Below are 20,335 nucleotides of genomic sequence, written 5' to 3'. Positions count from 1 at the left end.
GGGCTGGACAACAATCAACATTTTGTGTTGATGCTGGTGTAAAATCTGCAGCACAGACCTTTCCTCCTGAGCCGGATCGAGTCTGCTAGCACAACCTATTAATTCCCCTACACGTACTGTAAGTGATGGTGACAGGCACATTTGTGGGGCCAGTGACTGTGATAATACCTCTTTAGATGGGCAAAGTTTCGGTGGCATGTAGGTCACCGTCTTGAGGGGGGAATCAACTGTGCATCGCCACAGCATCGGGGCATTTTTTGCTACGATCACCCAGCTATCCTTCATCTCGGCTGCGTTCAGCCCCAAAACCCGGCAGCTCGTGGAAAGACGCGCAACGCTCAAAGCAAAAATCTGCTTCCAGGACAATCCATTATATCTGACAAGTTAAATGTTCCATGGTAGACCATATGGCATCGGAGCGGGGCCGACAATGGAAGACAGAGGCTCAGGAAATGCATCACAATTAAGGTGTTTGGCTGCAGCGCGGATTCCTTCAGACGCTCCTATTTCTAGCTGTTCCTCTTTCTTTCTCCGATGCACCTTTTTGTTTGCAACAGAGCCCATCTTTTAGCATTTTTATACACAGGTTGTCATGTCATGCATGCTGATTGTTGTTTTTCATCCAGATCTCCGTCAATATTCCATTTTACTATGCTGACGAACATGTCAGCATCACATTATGTTGGTATATGTGCGTATATAGTATGTAGGCATACATATACATATACATATACAAGTCACTAACCAGCTCACACAAAAAGCAGGTCAGGGCAAACAATAAGCTGACCCAACCATTACATGTTAGATAGCTCAGGCATCTCTGTTAAGGCCATTGTCCCTGATCTGGAGCCGAGCGTTGTGGCACGAGGGGCATAATCTTCCATCATACACAGCCCACCTGACACACACACACACACACACAGACACAGACATGGTTCCCTGGCTAAGCCTGCCAGGCTGAGCGGCCGCCCTGAGGACGGGCTCCTAAAGCTGGGGAAGATTACACAGCTAATGGCCGCCTGGCTCCCCCGCGCTCCCCCGCCTAATGATCATGATAATGACGCCGATGACAATCCCAATAATAAAAACAATGCTGGGCTGCCACAGCACCAAACAATCACTCCAGCACGCACTCTCTCCCTCTCGCTCTGAATCAGATCGTGGTGGGGTGCCACACTAAAAATAATGACAAACCGACAGGGGATTTAGCTTCGGAGGAGGGGAGAGTCAGAGAGTACGTTATGTAGGGTCAGGGAAGGCGTGGGAGCGTCAGTCTCGTCGCTCTGAGTGATCGAGTCTATTAGAGAAACAGCACTGGAAGATGGAATACAAACACGCGGAAATTCCTCCGTCACTCCAGCCAAGTGCCCAGGCCATGTCAGTCTCGCCGGTCGCCCATCTCACATGAGGGAGGCACTGCAGAGAGGGGCAGAGGCAGGGCCGGCGTAACAGGATTTCGGGAGACCGTGTCGTGGAGAGAGACTGCCGTTATGTAACTGTACGCCACACTCCTGCCAAAAGCCTGTCCCTTAAGAGGGCCAGTGCATCCTCTTCTCCTCCGCCTCATCACTCCATCAAAGACTAAAGCGGCTAAATCAACCATGCGGGCTATGACGGTGCAGGCTCCAGCACTCTCACAGTGTTTAGACCATACGCTCTCAATGTTTTGTCCACAGTTTGCCATGTGCAGCAGGCTCATGTTTTTTTCATATCTGCATTGAGATGGTGCACTTCTAAACATCAGGTCTGCATTATATAGTGTTTTTGCCACTAAGTGCCATGTCTCTTCTTGTACGATTAGCCTACATATTTCCGCTCTCATCACTGTATGTTAACACCCAGGCTCTCTCCGCAAAGCTGCCCCACTCCCGCACTTAGATTTAAAAACATTCATACCCACAGTGACACCCTGTTCCAGCACCTAACATCCATTTTAATTCAATCACAACTCCATCATTCTAATTGCAGTAGCTGGTCAGTGGTAATTTGTTGATGAACTATGTTGAGTCTGAATGTCAGGATTGCAGACATTTAATTGCCTAAAAGCCTGATGTGTGTGTGTGTGTGTGTGTGTGTGTGTGTGTGTGTGTGTGTGTGTGTGTGTGTGTGTTTGGGGGGGGGGTGTAAAGGGAGGGGTCCCAGTGGTGGCCGCACATTTTTAAAAAATGCAAGGTCACAGATTCTAATGAAGGACTAGCCAACACCTCAGTCCAGGCCTTAATGGCTGATAGGAGGAAGACAAAGGCAGATTAACAGCTGTAGGAAGATAATGAGTGCTACACCAGCGCTGCACTTCCTGTGACCACAGAGCAAAATAAAAAAAATAAAATACATTACGCAATATCAGCACATAACTGTTTACCCCTTCTCTACTCTCCCTCACCTTCTCAGCCCATCACACAAGGCCCTGCTCTCAGCCCATCAGAGATAGATAGATACTTTATTGATCCCCAGGGGAAATTCAAGATTTCTCATCTTGATTCTCATAGATTCTCATAGATTTCTCATCTTGATTCTCATAGATTCTCATAGATTTCTCATCTTGATTCTCATAGACCAGGGCCCTGAGTGAAGGGGGGGGGGGCTGTTTGGGTTGAACTGTAATAGGCTGATCGTGTCATTGCTGAAGTGGGGCTGTATTCAGCAGTCTGTTTGGGGGTTGGGAGTATGAGTGGGAATACGGAGAGGTTGAGATGAGGGCAAAGGTGAAACCAAGGGTGCCCACCCCAGCTTGTCTGCCCATGGCTGGTCACCCCAGGTTAATTCCATCTGCTGGACATGCAAGCCAAGGGCATCGTTACCAAGCACTACCTGTCAATCTTACAGTGCTTCAGAAAACAGCCTTTCAGTCCAGTACAATGCCAACACAGCCTCCCACCAAGCCAAATTTGAATGTGCCATTCAGAGATAACACATGATGTGATGCTGAGAATTGCAGGACTTCCTTAACTGATAAGTAAAGGATTTGTAAAGCTGTAATAACAGTTCTTCCTAGCTTTCATCAGACTTGTCCACCAAAATCTCCCCTGAACTGTAGTGCAGTGTACAAGAAAAATAAAAACTGTCTGGCAGGGACACTGATCTCTCTGGAAGTTTCCTGACAGCTTAACAATTAAATTCTCAGCTGCTAAAACAGAGCCCAGAGGAGTACTAGAGCTCCACATTTGCTTCCTCAGAACATCTATACATAGAGGAGGAAATTGAGTGAATGTTATGGTGAAAACAGTATTAATGCGCATTTGTCTTGGTTTGCATTATATACAAAAATGTTGACATTTATTATGGCTACAGGGGATTTAGTAACTTTGCCTTCAATTTACTTGTAGAATACAAGCAATAACATGGATTGCTTTGGATGATAAAAAAAAATATTATATCTACTAATGACTAAAAGAAAGATTAAATCCCTAAGCAAATAATAATGATCAAAAAGAAAGCAGAAATAGACGTACACTTGATAAAATTTAACAAAGTTTCTGTTTGTTATGGGACTTCAGAGAGAGAAAAAAGCAGAAGGAAAAGGGAGGACCTGTGTGAAAGCAGGGCCATGTGATGATTCTACTCAGGCGATGAAAGAGCCACCTAAAAGCTTGACACCAAAGCCTAGAGAGGAAACACCTGTTCAGAAAAAACAGCAGCCCCATTTTAAAACACAACTGCAAGCAGAGAGCTACAGTAGATCTACTCACTGTACAAGTGCACCCAAGTGCAGACAACAAACACACAAACAATTGCATCAATATCGCCAAAGCAACAGCAACACAAAAACCCTATACAACACAACACATTTAGAGTGACCAAACAATGTGAAAGCTAGAAAGGTATAAAGACACATCCATAAAAAGAGACAAGAGACACATTCAAAACATCCCCACCACAAACCCACTCGAGTTACACACACGTACAGAGAGCAACGCTAAAGCAGGAGAGTGCAGATGAGCCGTGCGTGAGGACACACCTGCAGAGGGCCTCATTATTTATAGGCCTGCGCTGCGTCTTGCCAGAAAATATTTTAACAAAAAGCACAAAGGAGGGGGAAACAAACCGGGCTGAATTCTCCAAAAGTATTTATCCTTAAGGGGAATATTAATTAAGTTTTGCATCCATACAAAACTGTTCTTGTCCTAGGGGATTTCTTTCACACACAAAACATGCGCACGCACACACTTTTAACACACTTTTCTGTAACACTCACTCCCAGACACACACACACACTCACATCATCGTCTGAAGAGCTTCTCATTGCCAGGGAATCGGCTTCTGACACAGTGAGCAGAGAAGCGGAGCCCCCTCACATCCCGCCCACCCCCTGCCCTTGGCCAACACCCCCCAAATTTCAAATGCCCCCTTTGGATTAAGACAGAAAGTTGGCAGAGGTGCGAGCGGCGCAGCAGTAAATGCGTCGTTACTCCTAACGACTCTTCAAAGCACTCTTTATTAAAAGAAGCAGCCCTGGAGACAGGCCAGCAGGCCCAGGTCTGGGAGAGGCCTCTGTCTAGAGGGGGTGAGGACACACACACACACAAATGTAGACACAATCAAATACAAAAGCTTGCACACAAGACAGGCACAAAGATACAGACACAAGATCGCACACCAGGACACAAGAAACGTTAAAAAAAAACAAAAAAAAAACAAGGAAAATAGGAATTGACAAAGATACATACAAACCAACTGACAAGGATGCATACACATGCAACACCAAATGCCCAAAACACAAACACAAAAAAATATATGAACAAACAACCAGTGGTAAACACACACACACACACACACACTATGGCAGTGCCAAGCAGTGTGTGAAAGCTACAGAGAAGGGGAGACCGCGAGTTCGTTCTTTTCACCCCCTTCCTTTCTCTCTCTCTCTCTCACACACACACTCACACACTCACACACTCACACACTCCTCCTGGAATAATGTGTGTGTTTAAAAAAAAGGAGTGAATGTTAAAAAAAACGTGCCCCGGTGAATCTGGGAATCTTTCTTTCCTTCCTCTGCTATTAATTACTCTCATCTATCTCCTTCCTCGTGGAAGACGCTGGGTGTACAACAAAGAGGACTCGCTGGCATACTGCAGAGAGGGCACAGCCACACTGGCAATGCCCTGGGGGCACCTCACTCTACTGCCAACATTTCACATGCAAAAAAAAACCCCTCTATGCCCGCACCCTGGCATAGACAGGCTGTGTCTCGGGGACCGTAAACTTTCTTTTGTTCCCTCAGCGCTGTATTGCGCAGCAGTGTCGCTCCAAAAACACACAATTCAGATGCTTGACTTTTTCAACATTTCCGACACAAAATGACGCAGAATAATTGAAATCTAAAATAATGACAAAAATATTTTTTTTTTACAGAAAATTATTTTTATAGCATGTGATGTCATGTAATATAAAATGCTAATGTAATGCTGACATTAAAGAAGGATATTACATGACATATAGAAGAAATATATTTCAAGACATTTCTTAATATTCTCAAATTTGACATTTATTTTGATACTTTGCAAAAATGGCTAGCGTGCGTGCTGGCACCGCCGTCAGCCTGAATAGAGTAAGCGGCGTATTTGTGTGCTTCGTCTCACGTCTGAGCCCAGGCAGCCCACAGCCTGCCGATTTGTTGGTGGTTTACTACAGCCGCGCTCACACACACAATAGAGAAACAAACCACAGGCAGACGCCCCACAGGAGGGAGACCCAGTTTGGATCGGCCTCGCACTTTCTTTCACGCTCTCCCTCTCTCTCTGCGACTGGCACAGCAGTGTGCCCCGTGCCAACCGTGAGTGTGGGACGCCGGCTGCCGCCGCTGCCAGTGCAGGGGTCCAGACAGTGGTGGGTACGTCCATTCGACAAAAGAGCTTTGGAGATAATCTAGGTGAGGAGCTTTGTTTATCGGCTGTTTTGTTTGTGCCAGTCTCCGCTGGCTGGCACTAGCTTGGGCAGGCTGGTGGGTAATGGGGTGCCCGGGTCAGCCATGCATCCAGCCGCCGCGCAACTTAAGCCCAAACCGAGTGGTATTCTAGGAAAGCGCAAATAAGACCACGGGCATTTAAGTCAACGCTGTCCCAGTGGAAAGAACCAAGATGGAAGGGGACTAGTTTTTTCCCCCATTACAATACATTTTGTACTGATAGGGTATAAGTATTTTGAATTGTAAAAAAAAAATGGAAGTATGGACATTTGAGAAATATATTATTTTGACATCAGGTAATTTTGTTATAGCAGGCTATTTACCAATTATTTAAAAAGATATAGCCTTTGCTGCATTGAGCCTCTGGTGTCCACAGGTGGAACAGGTAAAATGGGAGACACACTCTCTTCAAGCAAAGGCCAAGCCTCTCTGTGGGCACAACCCCACTGCACACATACATAATACTCCAAAGAGACCTTCCCTACAACACAAAGAAAGTGATTTTATTTCAGTTAGTTAAAGCGTGTTTGTGTGTGTGTGAATGTGAATGTGATATGCGTGTGCGTGTGTGTGTGCACGTGCGGGCGCCTGTGTAAACTCCCCTGGAAGTAACAAGGGACACTTTTTTTGTAATTTACGTGTTATGTGACTAAATTGAAAAGAGAGATGTGAGAGCCTGCTTGTTAGCTGATGTAAGATGGCACTCTAACAATGCAATTTAACATGGACAAGGGGGAAAAAAAAAATCTCCCAGCAAGGAATCAACATGAAAAACAAGACCAGCAAGGAGGCAGTCATTAAAAATATATGCACTTGTGAAACAAGGTTTTAAAACATTCTAGAGAAATGTTCAAAATTGAATTTGAGTCTCTTGATTAAAGCCCTGGAGTGCTTAATCTCTGTGGGAGCATCAGCCGAGGTAGAGGAGACTCCACCATCCCTACGCCATCTTCATATCACACTTCATACAAACTTCTGACTACCGTGCAGACCTACACACAATACAACACACATACACACAGCACATCACTTTCAAGGATTATGCCGGTAAATTGAAGAGGTTATAAAACAAAGCACTTGTCTGTAATCTTTTGTTTCCATGGATTAACCTCCTCTTTTTCTGCAGTCCTCCCGCGCTAAGTCCCCTTTTACCTCCCAGTGGGGAGCAAGAGGGGTTTTTAGTGTTTCATTTGTTTAATATTATTTTACTTCTCTCAGCAGTTTTCCATCATAGCTCAGATAAAAACAAAACAAAAAATCCTTTTCTTAAGGATGCAAAAGAGTTGAATGCCATATTTAAATATATTTACTAGATGTCTTGTAAACAAATGGGAAATGGGCATAGTCAGTCAAATCCTCAATGGAATACAGGCATTCACACAACAAAAAATGAATTAAAAAAAAATCCAGAATACAAATCCAGACAGACTTTTGAGAGAAAAGAGGAAAGAGAGAGAGAAAGAGAGAGAGAGCAAGTGAGAAAGAAAGAAAGAAAGAAAGAAGGTGAAACAAAATGAGAGAGAGAGAGAGACAGAGAGAGAGAGAGTCAGAGGGTTCCTGTTTGGGGTGTTGGTGCATTTTGTGTGATGAAAAATAGCAGGTGGTATATTTAGCCCTGGGTGTGATTTTGTGAGACCTGCAGGAAGCCCCTTGTGAGCTGGCTTGGCGGGGCTCAAGTGGATGTTGGGGCTTTTCGATTCCTCCTTGGGCTGACTGGGCACTGAGGGTGAGCCAAGGGACCAGGAAGCCCTCTCAGATCCCCCCCAAAGGCTCAGAATGCACATCAAAATGGATACGCACGCGCACACACACACACACACAATAATATAGTATATGGTATTTATGGCTTAATTTTTTTTTGCTTTCTTTAGCTTAATTTAGCCCTCTCATGGCACAAGAGTTAAGTCAATGAAAAAATACCAAAAGATCAGTTGCTATGGATATTTAAGATGGCAAAAAAACAGGAGTCTGTATTTATTAATTCTGGAAAAACAAAATTGCCATGTTGGCATTGTGCTCTATTTTATTTTAGATATCGCACAGTGATTCTCCCACACGATCACCAGATGTAGACACACGAATGCTTTTACTTCTCTGGAGAACAGATGGAGGGTCCACTACTGGCGTTTTTCTTTGTGAGAGCTCCTAACTCTCAAAGAGACAGCTCGCACAGCCTCTCTTTCCCACTCTCTCTCGCTCACTCTCTCTCACACACGCACACACAGACTCCTCTCTGTACATGTGTGCTGACTAAACACTGCTGTTTGCAGAAGTGAGGCACTGACTTGTATTCCTGCTCTCTGGACAGGTGTGTGGAATTTCCAGCAGCACTTCTGTGCACACCACATTAAAGAGCTGCATACCTTGGCTAGAGCAAACTCTATTAGCGCTAGTCATTAGTCAACCTACCACCTCTGATTTCTGTATTACGCCTGTATCTATTCATCTCACCTCAGTGGACCTACCTGCACCTTCTCATCCACTGTGTCAATATGTATGAACTATTCACACCTCTACTTTACTGACCACCATTTTTTACACAATCTACAACATTAACTCAACCACGTACTACAAAAGGCCATGTTATTTTTTATTTTGATATTATGAAATGCTGTTACTCATTCACTGGTTCAGTTTTTGTTTGTTTTTGTCTGTGAAGATGGTTAGAAATCTAAGCAGATTATTGTCATTATTATTCCAAGCGAGGTTCGTGCGGACAAGTGAGGGTTAAGTAGCCCCACCCCCCAAACCCCCCTTTCCTAAATCCCACCATCATGCCAGCTCCTCATTTGCATTTGGGTGCTTTTAGTTTTTTTCCGAAAAAGTTGGCAGCACTCCCCGTTTTCCATAATGCTAGCATTTGGGAATTGTGTGCGGAATGAAGCCGATCCAATCTCCTGACTGCGACATGAATTTTCATTAATTACAACCTTGTCAGCAAAAGCATTATCGAAGCTGAATATGAAAATGCTAATGAGCTCTCATTTACATATTTTTCTTTGTTGGAATGTCATTAATTATTACATTTTATGATGATGAATGCAGCTGTCGATGCTCTGAGATGCGCAATTAGCCATCAGAATGCGTGGATCCGATCAGCATTTACAAAATGCCGAAAAAAGAAAACTTCCCCCTTGCACATATACACACACACACTTTCCCCCTCATGCACTCCAGATAAAGAGCTGGCCCTGGTGTCACACTTTGGGAGGCTTCATCCGTGAACTTCCCACCCTGATGTCCCTGATGGTAGAGTGGCTGAAGGTGGAGTGGGGGGGTGGGGGTCTGTGACTTAACCCCCACAACACCAGAGGGACACCACCACCACCACCCCCTGCACACAACAGTCCCCTCCCCAAAAAAATGGTTATTCAAGCTTAATTAATGCCACGCTTAATTATAACACCATGATGTCAGCGGCTTTAATTACGGATTGGCTCTGTTACAGAAAACTCCTCGCTGCAATAAAAGTCATTATGCAGATTTGTGCCAAACACTTCACCAGGATTTTTATTCCTCATTAAAAAGCGCGCGCTAGCACACCAGAGCACCACTGAGAGGAAGGTCTCTCTCTCGCACAAACACACATGCAAGTACACACACATTACACACACCTTCCTCAAAAAATGAACTGGGACCCTATCACCGCAGCTACTGGCTTAAAGCTTCATGATACTTTTCTCCCCCCACCCGTCTCTCTTCCACCCTCCCCGTTTCATTCTTTCTCTCTTTTTTTGAAGGGAAAAATGACAAAATACAGTTCATCTCCTCTCAGCCGCTGGGAACAGTGTTTATAAGTAAAAAAGAAAAACAACACACAGCAGATGGGGCCATTACACATGACCAAACCAATCAATCACAGCTGAAGGGCCCAGGTGCAGCGCAGCCGCGCAACAACGCACCATTTCACAGTCTGTCACACACATACACATGGTCGTACATGAATGACCCGGCCCTGATCCCCTGAGCCCTCATCTGGAGCTCAGCTCTGCTCTCGGCTGCCTGCACACGGCCTGACGTCTTCATCAGAGCCCTGGCCCGCCGGACTCATCCCTCGCTCTCTCTCTCTCTCTCTCTCTCTCTCTAGCTACCACTCAGTCCCTCTTTTACCCCCCCCCACATCTATCCCTCAAATTATTACTCCCCTTCACTCACTCACTCTCTCTCTCTCTCTCTCTCATGCATCCTCTCTGTATCACTCTCTCTCTCTCTCTTTCATGCATCCTCTCTGTAACACTCTCTCTCTCTCTCTCTCTTTCATGCATCCTCTCTGTATCACTCTCTCTCTCTCTCTTTCATGCATCCTCTCTGTAACACTCTCTCTCTCTCTCTTTCATGCATCCTCTCTGTAACACTCTCTCTCTCTCTCTCTTTCATGCCTCCTCTCTGTAACACTCTCTCTCTCTCTCTCTTTCATGCCTCCTCTCTGTAACACTCTCTCTCTCTCTCTTTCATGCCTCCTCTCTGTAACACTCTCTCTCTCTCTCTTTCATGCCTCCTCTCTGTAACACTCTCTCTATCTCTCTTTCATGCCTCCTCTCTGTAACACTCTCTCTCTCTCTCTCTCTTTCATGCATCCTCTCTGTAACACTCTCTCTCAGTCTCACACTCGCTGTCTATGCCTCTCGTACTCCTCCCTCTTCTCATTATCCCTCCTGCTATTTCTCCATCTTCCTCTCCCTCGTTCATCTGCCTCTCTGCGCATGCGCTCTTCTTCAAAAGACCATTTACCGTTTTTTTTTGTAGTTTTGTAGAATGTCTATCAGCATGACTTTACAACTTCAACCTAAATACAAATAAACTAAAATCAATGAATAAATTATGGAACAAGAAGAAATTAATAATTGATTGCATTAATAAATCATCACCCTACCATTGTCCCTGATACAAAACAATACATGGACGGAATAAAACAATGAAATAAATAAATAAATAAATAAGTCCTACATTTAAAAATGGATGGGGTATATGTGTGGGGAGGGGGACATAAGTCAGGCTGATTGTGAGTGAGGGAGGAGGGTCAGAAGAGGGGTGTGTGAGGGGGGGGTTCGTTGTCAGGCATGGCCCAGTTTGGCTGCCCAGAGTGGGCTAGGGATGAGAGGCGTGCCCTCGGGCTCTCCACCAATCAGCCGCGCTCTCACAGGAATGGGATGCCTACAGAATACCAATCTCCCCTGGCACATGCCAGCTGCCAACCCTCCCCAATGGCACGCCATGCCAACACCGCGATCTGCAGCACACAATGGGCTAATTATTTTTGTTTAACAACGCACAATAGAGGCAATACACCTGCAATTAAAAATAAGAATAATAATCAAAGTAATTGTGCCCGCACAAAAATGGAAGTCCGGTGACACTCAAGGGAGATGTTCTCGTTTTTGAAAATCTTAAATGGTATAAATAGTACAGTTTCTAACAGCAGTGTGCAGCAGGATAGAAAATAGTACAGTTTCTAACAGCAGTGTGCAGCAGGATAGAAAATAGTACAGTTTCTAACAGCAGTGTGCAGCAGGATAGAAAATAGTACAGTTTCTAACAGCAGTGTGCAGCAGGATAGAAAATAGTACAGTTTCTAACAGCAGTGTGCAGCAGGATAGAAAATAGTACAGTTTCTAACAGCAGTGTGCAGCAGGATAGAAAATAGTACAGTTTCTAACAGCAGTGTGCAGCAGGATAGAAAATAGTACAGTTTCTAACAGCAGTGTGCAGCAGGATAGAAAATAGTACAGTTTCTAACAGCAGTGCGCAGCAGGATAGAAAATAGTACAGTTTCTAACAGCAGTGTGCAGCAGGATAGAGCCTGCAATAATTTAACATCTTTTTTTTTACTTTTGTCCATCTTAAAGCACAACAAAAAGCTTGAACTAAATTGTCTTTTTTTCCCCCGGAAGGCCCTTAAACAATTCTGCTGTAAAAGTGTTATTGAATTTAAACATAAGAGGGTTAAGACCAGAGAGGCCCAGAGGGGGGTGGGGGAGGGGGCTGGGAGTGACAGTTGTGTCCCATCCTTAACCTCCTCCTACTTGTTTATTCTGCACAACCCCAGTGGAGGTCTGGGGCATGACCTTGGCACTGCCCCAGCAGAGGCAGAGGGTTGGTGCGGTGGGGAGGTGGCGCGGGCTGGGCAGGGGCACCGCAGGATGGACAGCACAGCCCTGTGGCAGGGAGGGAGAGCACGGCCTTGCAGCATGTGTTAATTAGGTTGGAGGAGGTGAGGAAAGGGGCGACGAGGGGAATCCGCAGGCTCCAGACCGACCCCCTCCCAGCTGCCCACACACACACACACACACACACACATACATACACACACGCACGCACAAACGCACGCACAAGCACACGCACAAGCACACGCACAAGCACACGCACAAGCACACGCACAAGCACACGCACACGCACAAGCACACACACAAGCACACACACAAGCACACACACCAGCAGCAGCACAGAGGTAATGCGCAGAGGCAGGAAAACACACCAAAGAGAGCCGTCAAAGTACAAAACCTTTACATTTGTGTACTAGGTTGCACCACAAAGAGATAAGGTACATGTTTGGATGGAAATCCAACATCACTTTGTTCAGACATTTCCTATCAACTCATGATTTGAAGGGGTAATTACATACAATGCAAACTGCTCTCTCAAACTTGCTTTATTCCTTTTAATGTTTTTAGTATAAGCCCTCTTACATGTCCTTTCCTTAACATCTACCTTGCAGTAGTATCAGTAGTGGTAGTACTAGTAGGAGAGCACCGCACAACATATGGCTAGACAGTACCAAACACAAATACCAGCATTTTGTGTATTTAAACTGAACTAAAAATATTTACCGTTTAGGTTTTTTTCCAATCACATTACTCCACAACAGCAAAAATAAATGATCAAACAGCCTATCGTGACTGTCAGCAGATTCACATGACTGACTTAAGGGGAAAAAAAATGTTGTATCAACATAAGATAAAAATGCTTGCTGAATTAACAGGAACAAAGTATTCGTACAAAAGAAAAAAAAAAATTACAGCTTGCTGAAGACAACAAGAATACCATTTTGAAAAGTCCCATTTCTCAACTAGGCCTACCAAGGAGCAAACTTGCTTACAAGTACATAACTCTGGCGCAATTCATTTGCCATGCCAGAGACAGTAAAGGAACACTTTGTTAGTTGCACTGCACCTGCTTGGCTAGTAGACGGCTCTTATTCCTCAAACCCCAACCCAGAACAGAGAGCCTTAGTCTTCTCAAAAACACACACACACACACACACCATCAGACACCAATGTTCACATACACAGATCTGACTCCCAGCAGAGCCGCCCGTATGTGTCTTGTGAACGCATACACACACACACACACACACACACCATCACCAACCCGACACTCAGGTAGAGCTCTAGTGTGCATTAGGGGCCAACCCTAAGGAGGGAGCGCTTGTTTGAATAAGATTCTGTTTGATTACAACCACACACGTACACTCGCTCACTAAACGCACCATAAATCAACACTTTATCCCAAAGTACTTTCAACTCATTGAATATTACTGTTGGCACTAAGCTGCTCCCCCCCACCTGGCCCCATAGCTGCCCTGTGCGGTGCTGACTGGTAATTGTGAATGTAATGAATGGCTTGTCAGAGGGGCTAATGGCAGCTGTGATGGGACAGCCGGCTCTGGGGGCTTCAGCATGGGGGCTCCGGCTGACACTTAGGCTGGAAGAGGGATGCTCTGACGAGGGGACGCTCCAGTGGGGACGCCACCAAAACGAGAGACAGAAAGAGTGTGTGTGTGTGTGTGTGTGTGTTAGAGTGTGTTTCTGTGTGGTGTGTGAGAGAGTGTGTGTGTGTGTATGTGAGAGAAAGAGAGAGAGAGAGAGAGAGAGAGGGAGAGAGAGAGAGAAAGAGGGAGAGAGAGGGAGAGAGAGGGAGAGACAGAGTGTGTGAGAGAGAGAAAGACAGAGGGAGAGAGAGGGGAGAAAAAAAAATGGAGAGAGCAACATGGGTAGGGGAGAGGGGGGCACAAGAGTGAGGGGCAGAGCAACACATAGAGAGGAAGAAAAGGAGAGAAGGGGAGAAAGAGAGAGAGAAAGAAATAAAGAGAAAAAAGCAAGAGAAGAGAAGGGTAGAGGGGAAGGGTGAGGGAGACAGGAAAAGCGATGCCGGAGAGCCATTGAGAATGTCATCCCTGAGCACAGAGCAGTGTTGGAGGCAGTGTGCTGGATTAATCTGTGCGAGCTCGGGAGATGACACAAATCCCCTGGCTGATTATTTAAAGGATGTCACCATAATCTGCAAAGTTATGTATGTGGGAATCAGCAAAGACACCCTTTACATAATTATACTGTTTGGATGGATTGCCTGGTGGCTTCCTCGTGTTCTCTCGCTCCCCCCCCCCCCCCCTTCCCCTCTTCTCTCTGTCTACCTCTCTCCCTTTATTCCTCCCTCCTTCTCTCCCCCTCTCCTTCTCTCCCCCTCTCCTTCCCACTGCAGCTGCAGACTGAAGTTGTCATAGCAAAGTCCCTCTGTCTCTCTGTCTCGCAGCCTTAATATTATCATTAGCACAGAAGAGTGAGGCAGTGAGAAGAGAAGGAAGATGATGCAAACCCCCAGACTCAGACAACAACACTAGACTCCATCTCACTTTTTTTCTTTTCTCTCTCTCTCTCTCTCTCTCTCTCTTTCAATTCCTCGATGCCTTCCTCAATCTTTGTCTCTGATCGTCTCTTGCCTCTCGCAGTCCAAAACTTTCTCTTTGTCCGTCCTCAATCGTAAATCCTTGTTCGTTTTCTTCAAAGTGGTGGACCTGTTGTCCGCTTGCTACCGCAGAAGCAAGAAGTTTTTTTTTTTTTTTTTGGGGGGGGGGGTGGGTTGAGTGATGTCTGATGAGTTGCCACTCTCCTCCATTCCTGGCTTCACTAAAGCATCCCTTTCTCTTGTTGAAACAAAGGGAACACCAGATGGAAGGATCACGTCCCTTTTTCCCTCCTTCCGTTGTTTTGGACTTCAAACAGCTTCAGGTATTTGATGGTTGGTTTCATAGCCGCTATGGAGCTGAATTGTCAGCATGTGAGTGTGTCTCCCCTCTCTTTCTCCCTAACTCTCCATCTCTCTCTGTCTCCTCCTCTCTCTCTCTCTCTCTCTCTCAGACTTGGGCATCCATAGGGATGTGTGGCTTTCTTGAGCTAATCTCATTGCAGGGCCATTTCCCCTCTCGCTGGCAGAGCGGACCAGTGGCCGAGTTACGTCAGCTCAGCCAGACCCGCCTCCGCCCCCACAGCCACCACCGTAACCAGGCAACGGCCGGTCTGCCCCACTGTCTGGGGCCTGGCAGGACCATCCGCATTCCCTTGTTAAAAGACGGGACAAACAAATTGCCCATTACGAGAATCACGAGGAACTAACCAAAACAAATCATCGATCTCCGAGAGCACTGGTATCTCCCGCTTACATTTGTTTCCCCGCCCCCCACACAGCGAGCGAGAGAGAGGGGAGTCAGAGAGCGTTCCCATCACAACACCTTTGTTATCTTGATCTGCACATGCTGCTGGCATTCGCACGCCACTGATCTGCTGGCCTTATAAGGGGCTGCATACCGCGCCTGGCGTTTCCTCAATGGGCACTGGGCTTGACTGAAGCTACGGCTGGGGGGGGGTGGGTGAGGGTGGTGTACTGGGGGGGGGGGGGGGTGCAATGAGTTTATCTGGTCCCATCATCTCCTCCCTGCTGCCTCAGAGTAGCCTGCCTATGTCCCTCGCTGCCCAGTGCCATGTATCACTTAAGGCTGGGCCACAGTGGTCCAGGAGGAGGGGGGGGGGGGGGGGAAGGAGGCTGAAAATGCCACTCTAAGCTCACATATTACATTTTTCATGGAGCCAGTCAAGCCTAATTAGGCGCCGGCCTTCATGTCAAAGGCAGATTATCTGTGTCAGTGGCCATTTGCTCACGACCGCCGCAGGCCGCCGGAGCCACGGGCACAGCGCTCTCTTGCTCTCTCGCTCTCTCGCTCCGCGGCATCATGGGTAAATGAGCACCGCTGCACGCATTCATTCCTTTAGCGCCTCATTCGGCAGCACTCGCACTCAAATAGCGATGGGGAGAGAGAGGACGGGAGAGAGAGGAAGAGAGGGAAAAGGAGGTAATGCTCAGGAAAGACAAGCCCACTGACCTGCCTTTTAGAGTAAACTGAGCATTTAACTTGTGTGGACTGCACAATAAGTTGGATGACTGTGTGGACCTTCCGCACTGAGAGAGGTGAGGAATGTTTAACAGGCTCAAAATAAACTACATACATCACCCATGTCAGGTGTTACAATTTCTAATTATGTACTTGGCCTGATACAGCATCTTATAGAGCAAGAGCAACAAGGAGGATTTTTCGCACAGAAGCCCAGAAATCATTTGCACATTTATCCAAGAAAAGAGTTTTAACTTGAGTTTGGCTCAGACTGTTGTATATGAGTACAATATTATAACAAGCAACTGGGAGGATTTAATTATTCATGCGCAGAAGATCCTGAACACAACAGTAACGACTACGAATGATGAATGACCATCATATTACTTTCACACATTTCGCTCATCCTACAATCACACATTGACTGCCAATACAGGGAGTTGAAGTTGAGTTTTGACTCTTACCCGCTAGTCTGGAGTTGTGGTAGGGCGGAGAAATGCTGTCGTGCGATCCGAGTTCCCTGTTGGCCATGTGAGCGTACTGGGAGCCGTCAACGTAACTCTGCAAACATCACACATCACAAGTCACGTCATAAAATCCGGCTAACGCCAAAATGCCTAGAACGCTAAAATCTAAAGTCTACGGAACGCAATAAAACATTTCACAGGCTGCTTGTTGAGACTGCCTTCTTGTGTGTCTGGCACAATCCTCTTTCCTCTCAGTGGCTAAGAGTGAGTGAGGTACACACACACACACACACACACACACACACAGGCACACACACACACACACAGGCACACACACACACACACAGGCACACACACACACACACACACACAGGCACACACACACACAGGCACACACACACACAGGCACACACACACACAGGCACACACAAACACAGGCACACACAAACACAGGCACACACAGGCACACAGGCACACAGGCACCCACCATCTCCCCTCAGAAGAGCCCCGACTCTCCTGCTTGAGCCCTCTTCCTGCTGAGACAGGCACCTTAAGGACTCACTTCCTGTGATGGCTCCGCCAAGAGGCGACAGCCCTGCCTCCCTCTCCTAATGACCCTAGGCCTGGCCCTCTTACCCGACCTGATAGGGGGACCAGCCAGTGCTTTCCCCCAGCCTGTCGCTGCGAGCCAGACTGAATTAAGTTCTCCAGCCTCAAACTAATGCTTTGAGAGGGGCTGGATTTACTTGGGGGGGGGGGGGGGGCTTTAGCACGCTTTTAGCACATGCATCTATGAAAGACCCAATCAGATATGGCACTTTAACGCTTTTGATACATGCTTAAAACCTCCCCACCATCCACGCAAAAGCCTGCAATAAATCCTGTCCAAAGAGGGGAGACAGCGGCGACTATGACCGGTCAGAGGGGACATTATGATATCTTTGGGAGATCGGCCACAGGGGAGCTATAGTTTGGAGAGGAATAGTCTTCGAACTCCACTTTTACAATCAACGTTAGCGAGAGGACGTGTCCTTCGTGCAACTCTAAGCACCTGAAGTCGCTTGACACAGAATGGAGTCATGCTTTTTCATTTAAACCTCAGTTGACCCTCACAAACATCCCCCTTTCACAGACATAACATGCAGAGAAAATGAGAGTTAAGCCCAAAAGTTAAGAGGCTTTGAGAGTGGGGGCTGGAGCATGACACAATAGCGGCACATTTCAAAAGGGATTTCGCCCTCTCTTTCACTCTTTCACCTCTCTCTCTCTCTCTCTCTCTCTCTCTCTCCCTCTCGGGGGCTCACCTTTGAGGCGCGACTTCCGTTTCCCCACGATCCTGAGCTGGCCCTCTCTTCAAGATCTAGAGGAGGAAGGAGAAAAAAAGAAAACATTTAGCTCAACGATATCCATAATAACACAAAGTTAACAAACATCCATTAGATAAACACAGCAGCCCCCCCCCCCCCCCCCCCCGTTCCACCACCACCAACTCCTTCAACAGGCAATTTCTCTCCATCTATCTGACTACATTAAAGCATGTTTGCTCAATTCAGCGCCATAATCAATAATGCCTTGTAATTACGCATAATGTTTTATGTAAAGCAAACTACACTTCCATGAGCTTATAAAACTAATCCGTCTACGTCCATCATGCATTAAACGGATGCAAGGTAAAAACAACTCACACACGCACACACACACACACACACACAGGCAGCCACACAAACACAGTGCAGCTTGGTAATCATCATAATTAATGTAAGCTATTGGTTTTTGCTTTGTGCATCTGCGGCCTATTCATCCGACAACGCAGGTCTTTTTCATGAGATCAATTTTTATTTCCCCCTCTGGTGTGTTCCAAAAGCGCTGCGTGTCCCGTTCCGCGTGCCCCCCCCCCACTCCTCTTTATTGGAGCACCCGCACCCTCGCCCACGCCTCCGCACCCAGGCCACCGGCAGCAGACTCTTCCTTTAATTCCTCTGTTTCACACTCTCTTGAAGTTTCACTTCAAACAGCTCCCTCATTGTGCCTGGATGGGAGCGACGACGGCCATTGACTGATAAAGCTGTTCACGTCTGAATGTCCCGTGTGGGCGTGGAGATGCCATTCAGCGCCGCACCGACCGGTTCCAGCGGCCGCGGTGTGTGTGTGTGTGGGGGGGGGGGGATGGGGGGGCGATCAGAACACAGGAAAGAATGAGCAACTGTGCAGAGGCATGCACTGCAAACACTGTGTCTGAGGTTACTGAAAAAGGGCCGTTTGCTTTATCAGCAACATGACATTTGTTACAAGATCTTGCATTCATGTGTCTGCTTCTCATGAGTGGTAATCTCCACTATCTGCAGGTGTTTCAACCAGACACCCAGACACACACACACACACACACACACACACACACAATACAGGGTGAGCTCTAACTGGTGAGTGAGTGATAGACAGAGAGAGAGAGAGAGAGAGAGAGAGATGGGGGAGGGAGTCCTGAAGCACAGCAAAACTCTTTCTGTTTTCTGAATTATTTAAAGCCCTCACACATCTCAGTGAACTTCACGGCAGGCCACTGTGCATGTGCCAAAGTCGGGCAGGGGGAGGAGGCCAGACAGGGGCTCCTGGATGAATCTGCTGTGTAGCGCATTTCATATGCGCACGCCACCAACCTCCTCCCCACGCTAATCCAGGATTTGGCCATGAGGTGAGATGAGGCTCGCCGCACAGAGGAAAAAGAGAGAGAAAGATCTAAAGAATGCCTCATTTCTCTCCCCCTCCATCGCCAGCCCAGTCGCTGGAGAACCTAGTCTCAACCTGCGAACAGTTTCTCTCCCTACTCTCTCTCTCTCTCTCTCCCTCTCCCTCTCTCAGTCCTCCTCTTCCTCTTACTTCCTCTCTTCTCCTCTGAGCCCTGCATCTTGTGTAATTTATTACCCCCCCCCCCCTCCTCCTCCTCCTCCTCCTCCCAATCGCACTTCTTATCTTCCGCTGCCCACATGGAAGCCTTCCTCTCACACCTTTCAGGACTCAAAGCAACCTGCAGCACCTGTGTTCCTGTGGAGCGCTGCCAGGGAGCTGGCTACAGCCATAAATCTCCTGGCCTCCGCCTGTGCCCCTCGGCTCTGTCTGTCTGTAGCCTCCATCAACTCATCAGCCTCGGCGGGTGGAGGTGGGGGGTAGGGGAGTGGGGAGTGGGGAGTGGGGAGTGGGTGGAGGGTGAGGGCGGCGCTATAGAGAGGAGGAGGAAGAGTCGGCCACTTGTAGACTATAACTTCTCCTGATGTCTGCTCCCTCATGCCAGCCTTTTTCTGGACGGTGTAGAGTCAGGACAGTGCAGATGCCTGTAAGTGTCCCCGATATAGCCTCTCTTCTTTCTCTCCTCTCCTCCTATCCCTCCCTCCCTCCCTCCCTCCCTCCGCTCCGCTCCCCTACCCCACCCATCCCTTATCCGCTACTACTGTAATTATTCTGATGGACAGAGGAGGCGAGTGGTTTCACCTCTGATTAAACAGCACAGGCTGAGGCTTTGAGGCCGACACTGGGGCTTTCAGACCACGGTGGGGTGAGATCACGGACGAGAAACGGGAAAAAAAGAAAAAAAATAGAAAGAAAGAAGACAGAGAGTATGAGAAACATGGCAACATGGAGCGAGAGAGAGAGAGAGAGAGAGAGAGAGAGAGCGCGACAGAGAGAGAGACTCCTTTGACAAATCCATCTTACAGGATTAAGAGTAGTGATAGCACTGTATAATCCTGAGCAATGATGCAGGCCAAGCCCCTGATAACTGTGTTTCGAGACGAAGACAATATCTGT

At 47.1% G+C, this 20,335-nt stretch overlaps 1 protein-coding gene across 20 annotated transcripts in view; it reads right to left on the bottom strand.

Moving 5' to 3' along the window:
- tcf4 (transcription factor 4) overlaps positions 1-20,335 on the bottom strand; it is a 162,241-nt gene that overhangs the window by 104,833 nt on the left and 37,073 nt on the right. For all 20 annotated transcript variants that reach the window (XM_042058469.1, XM_042058470.1, XM_042058476.1 and 17 more), the window contains 2 exons: positions 17,842-17,897; positions 16,535-16,631 (listed from right to left, as the gene is read on the bottom strand). In XM_042058469.1, coding sequence (XP_041914403.1) covers positions 16,535-16,631; positions 17,842-17,897 — 153 coding nt within the window. The remainder of the gene's footprint in view (positions 1-16,534; positions 16,632-17,841; positions 17,898-20,335) is intronic.

This window comes from Alosa sapidissima, chromosome 13, assembly GCF_018492685.1.
Source record: "Alosa sapidissima isolate fAloSap1 chromosome 13, fAloSap1.pri, whole genome shotgun sequence".
NCBI lineage: Eukaryota > Metazoa > Chordata > Actinopteri > Clupeiformes > Clupeidae > Alosa > Alosa sapidissima.
Note: the sequence above shows the minus strand (reverse complement) of the source record. Positions and strands in the feature narration are given on the sequence as shown.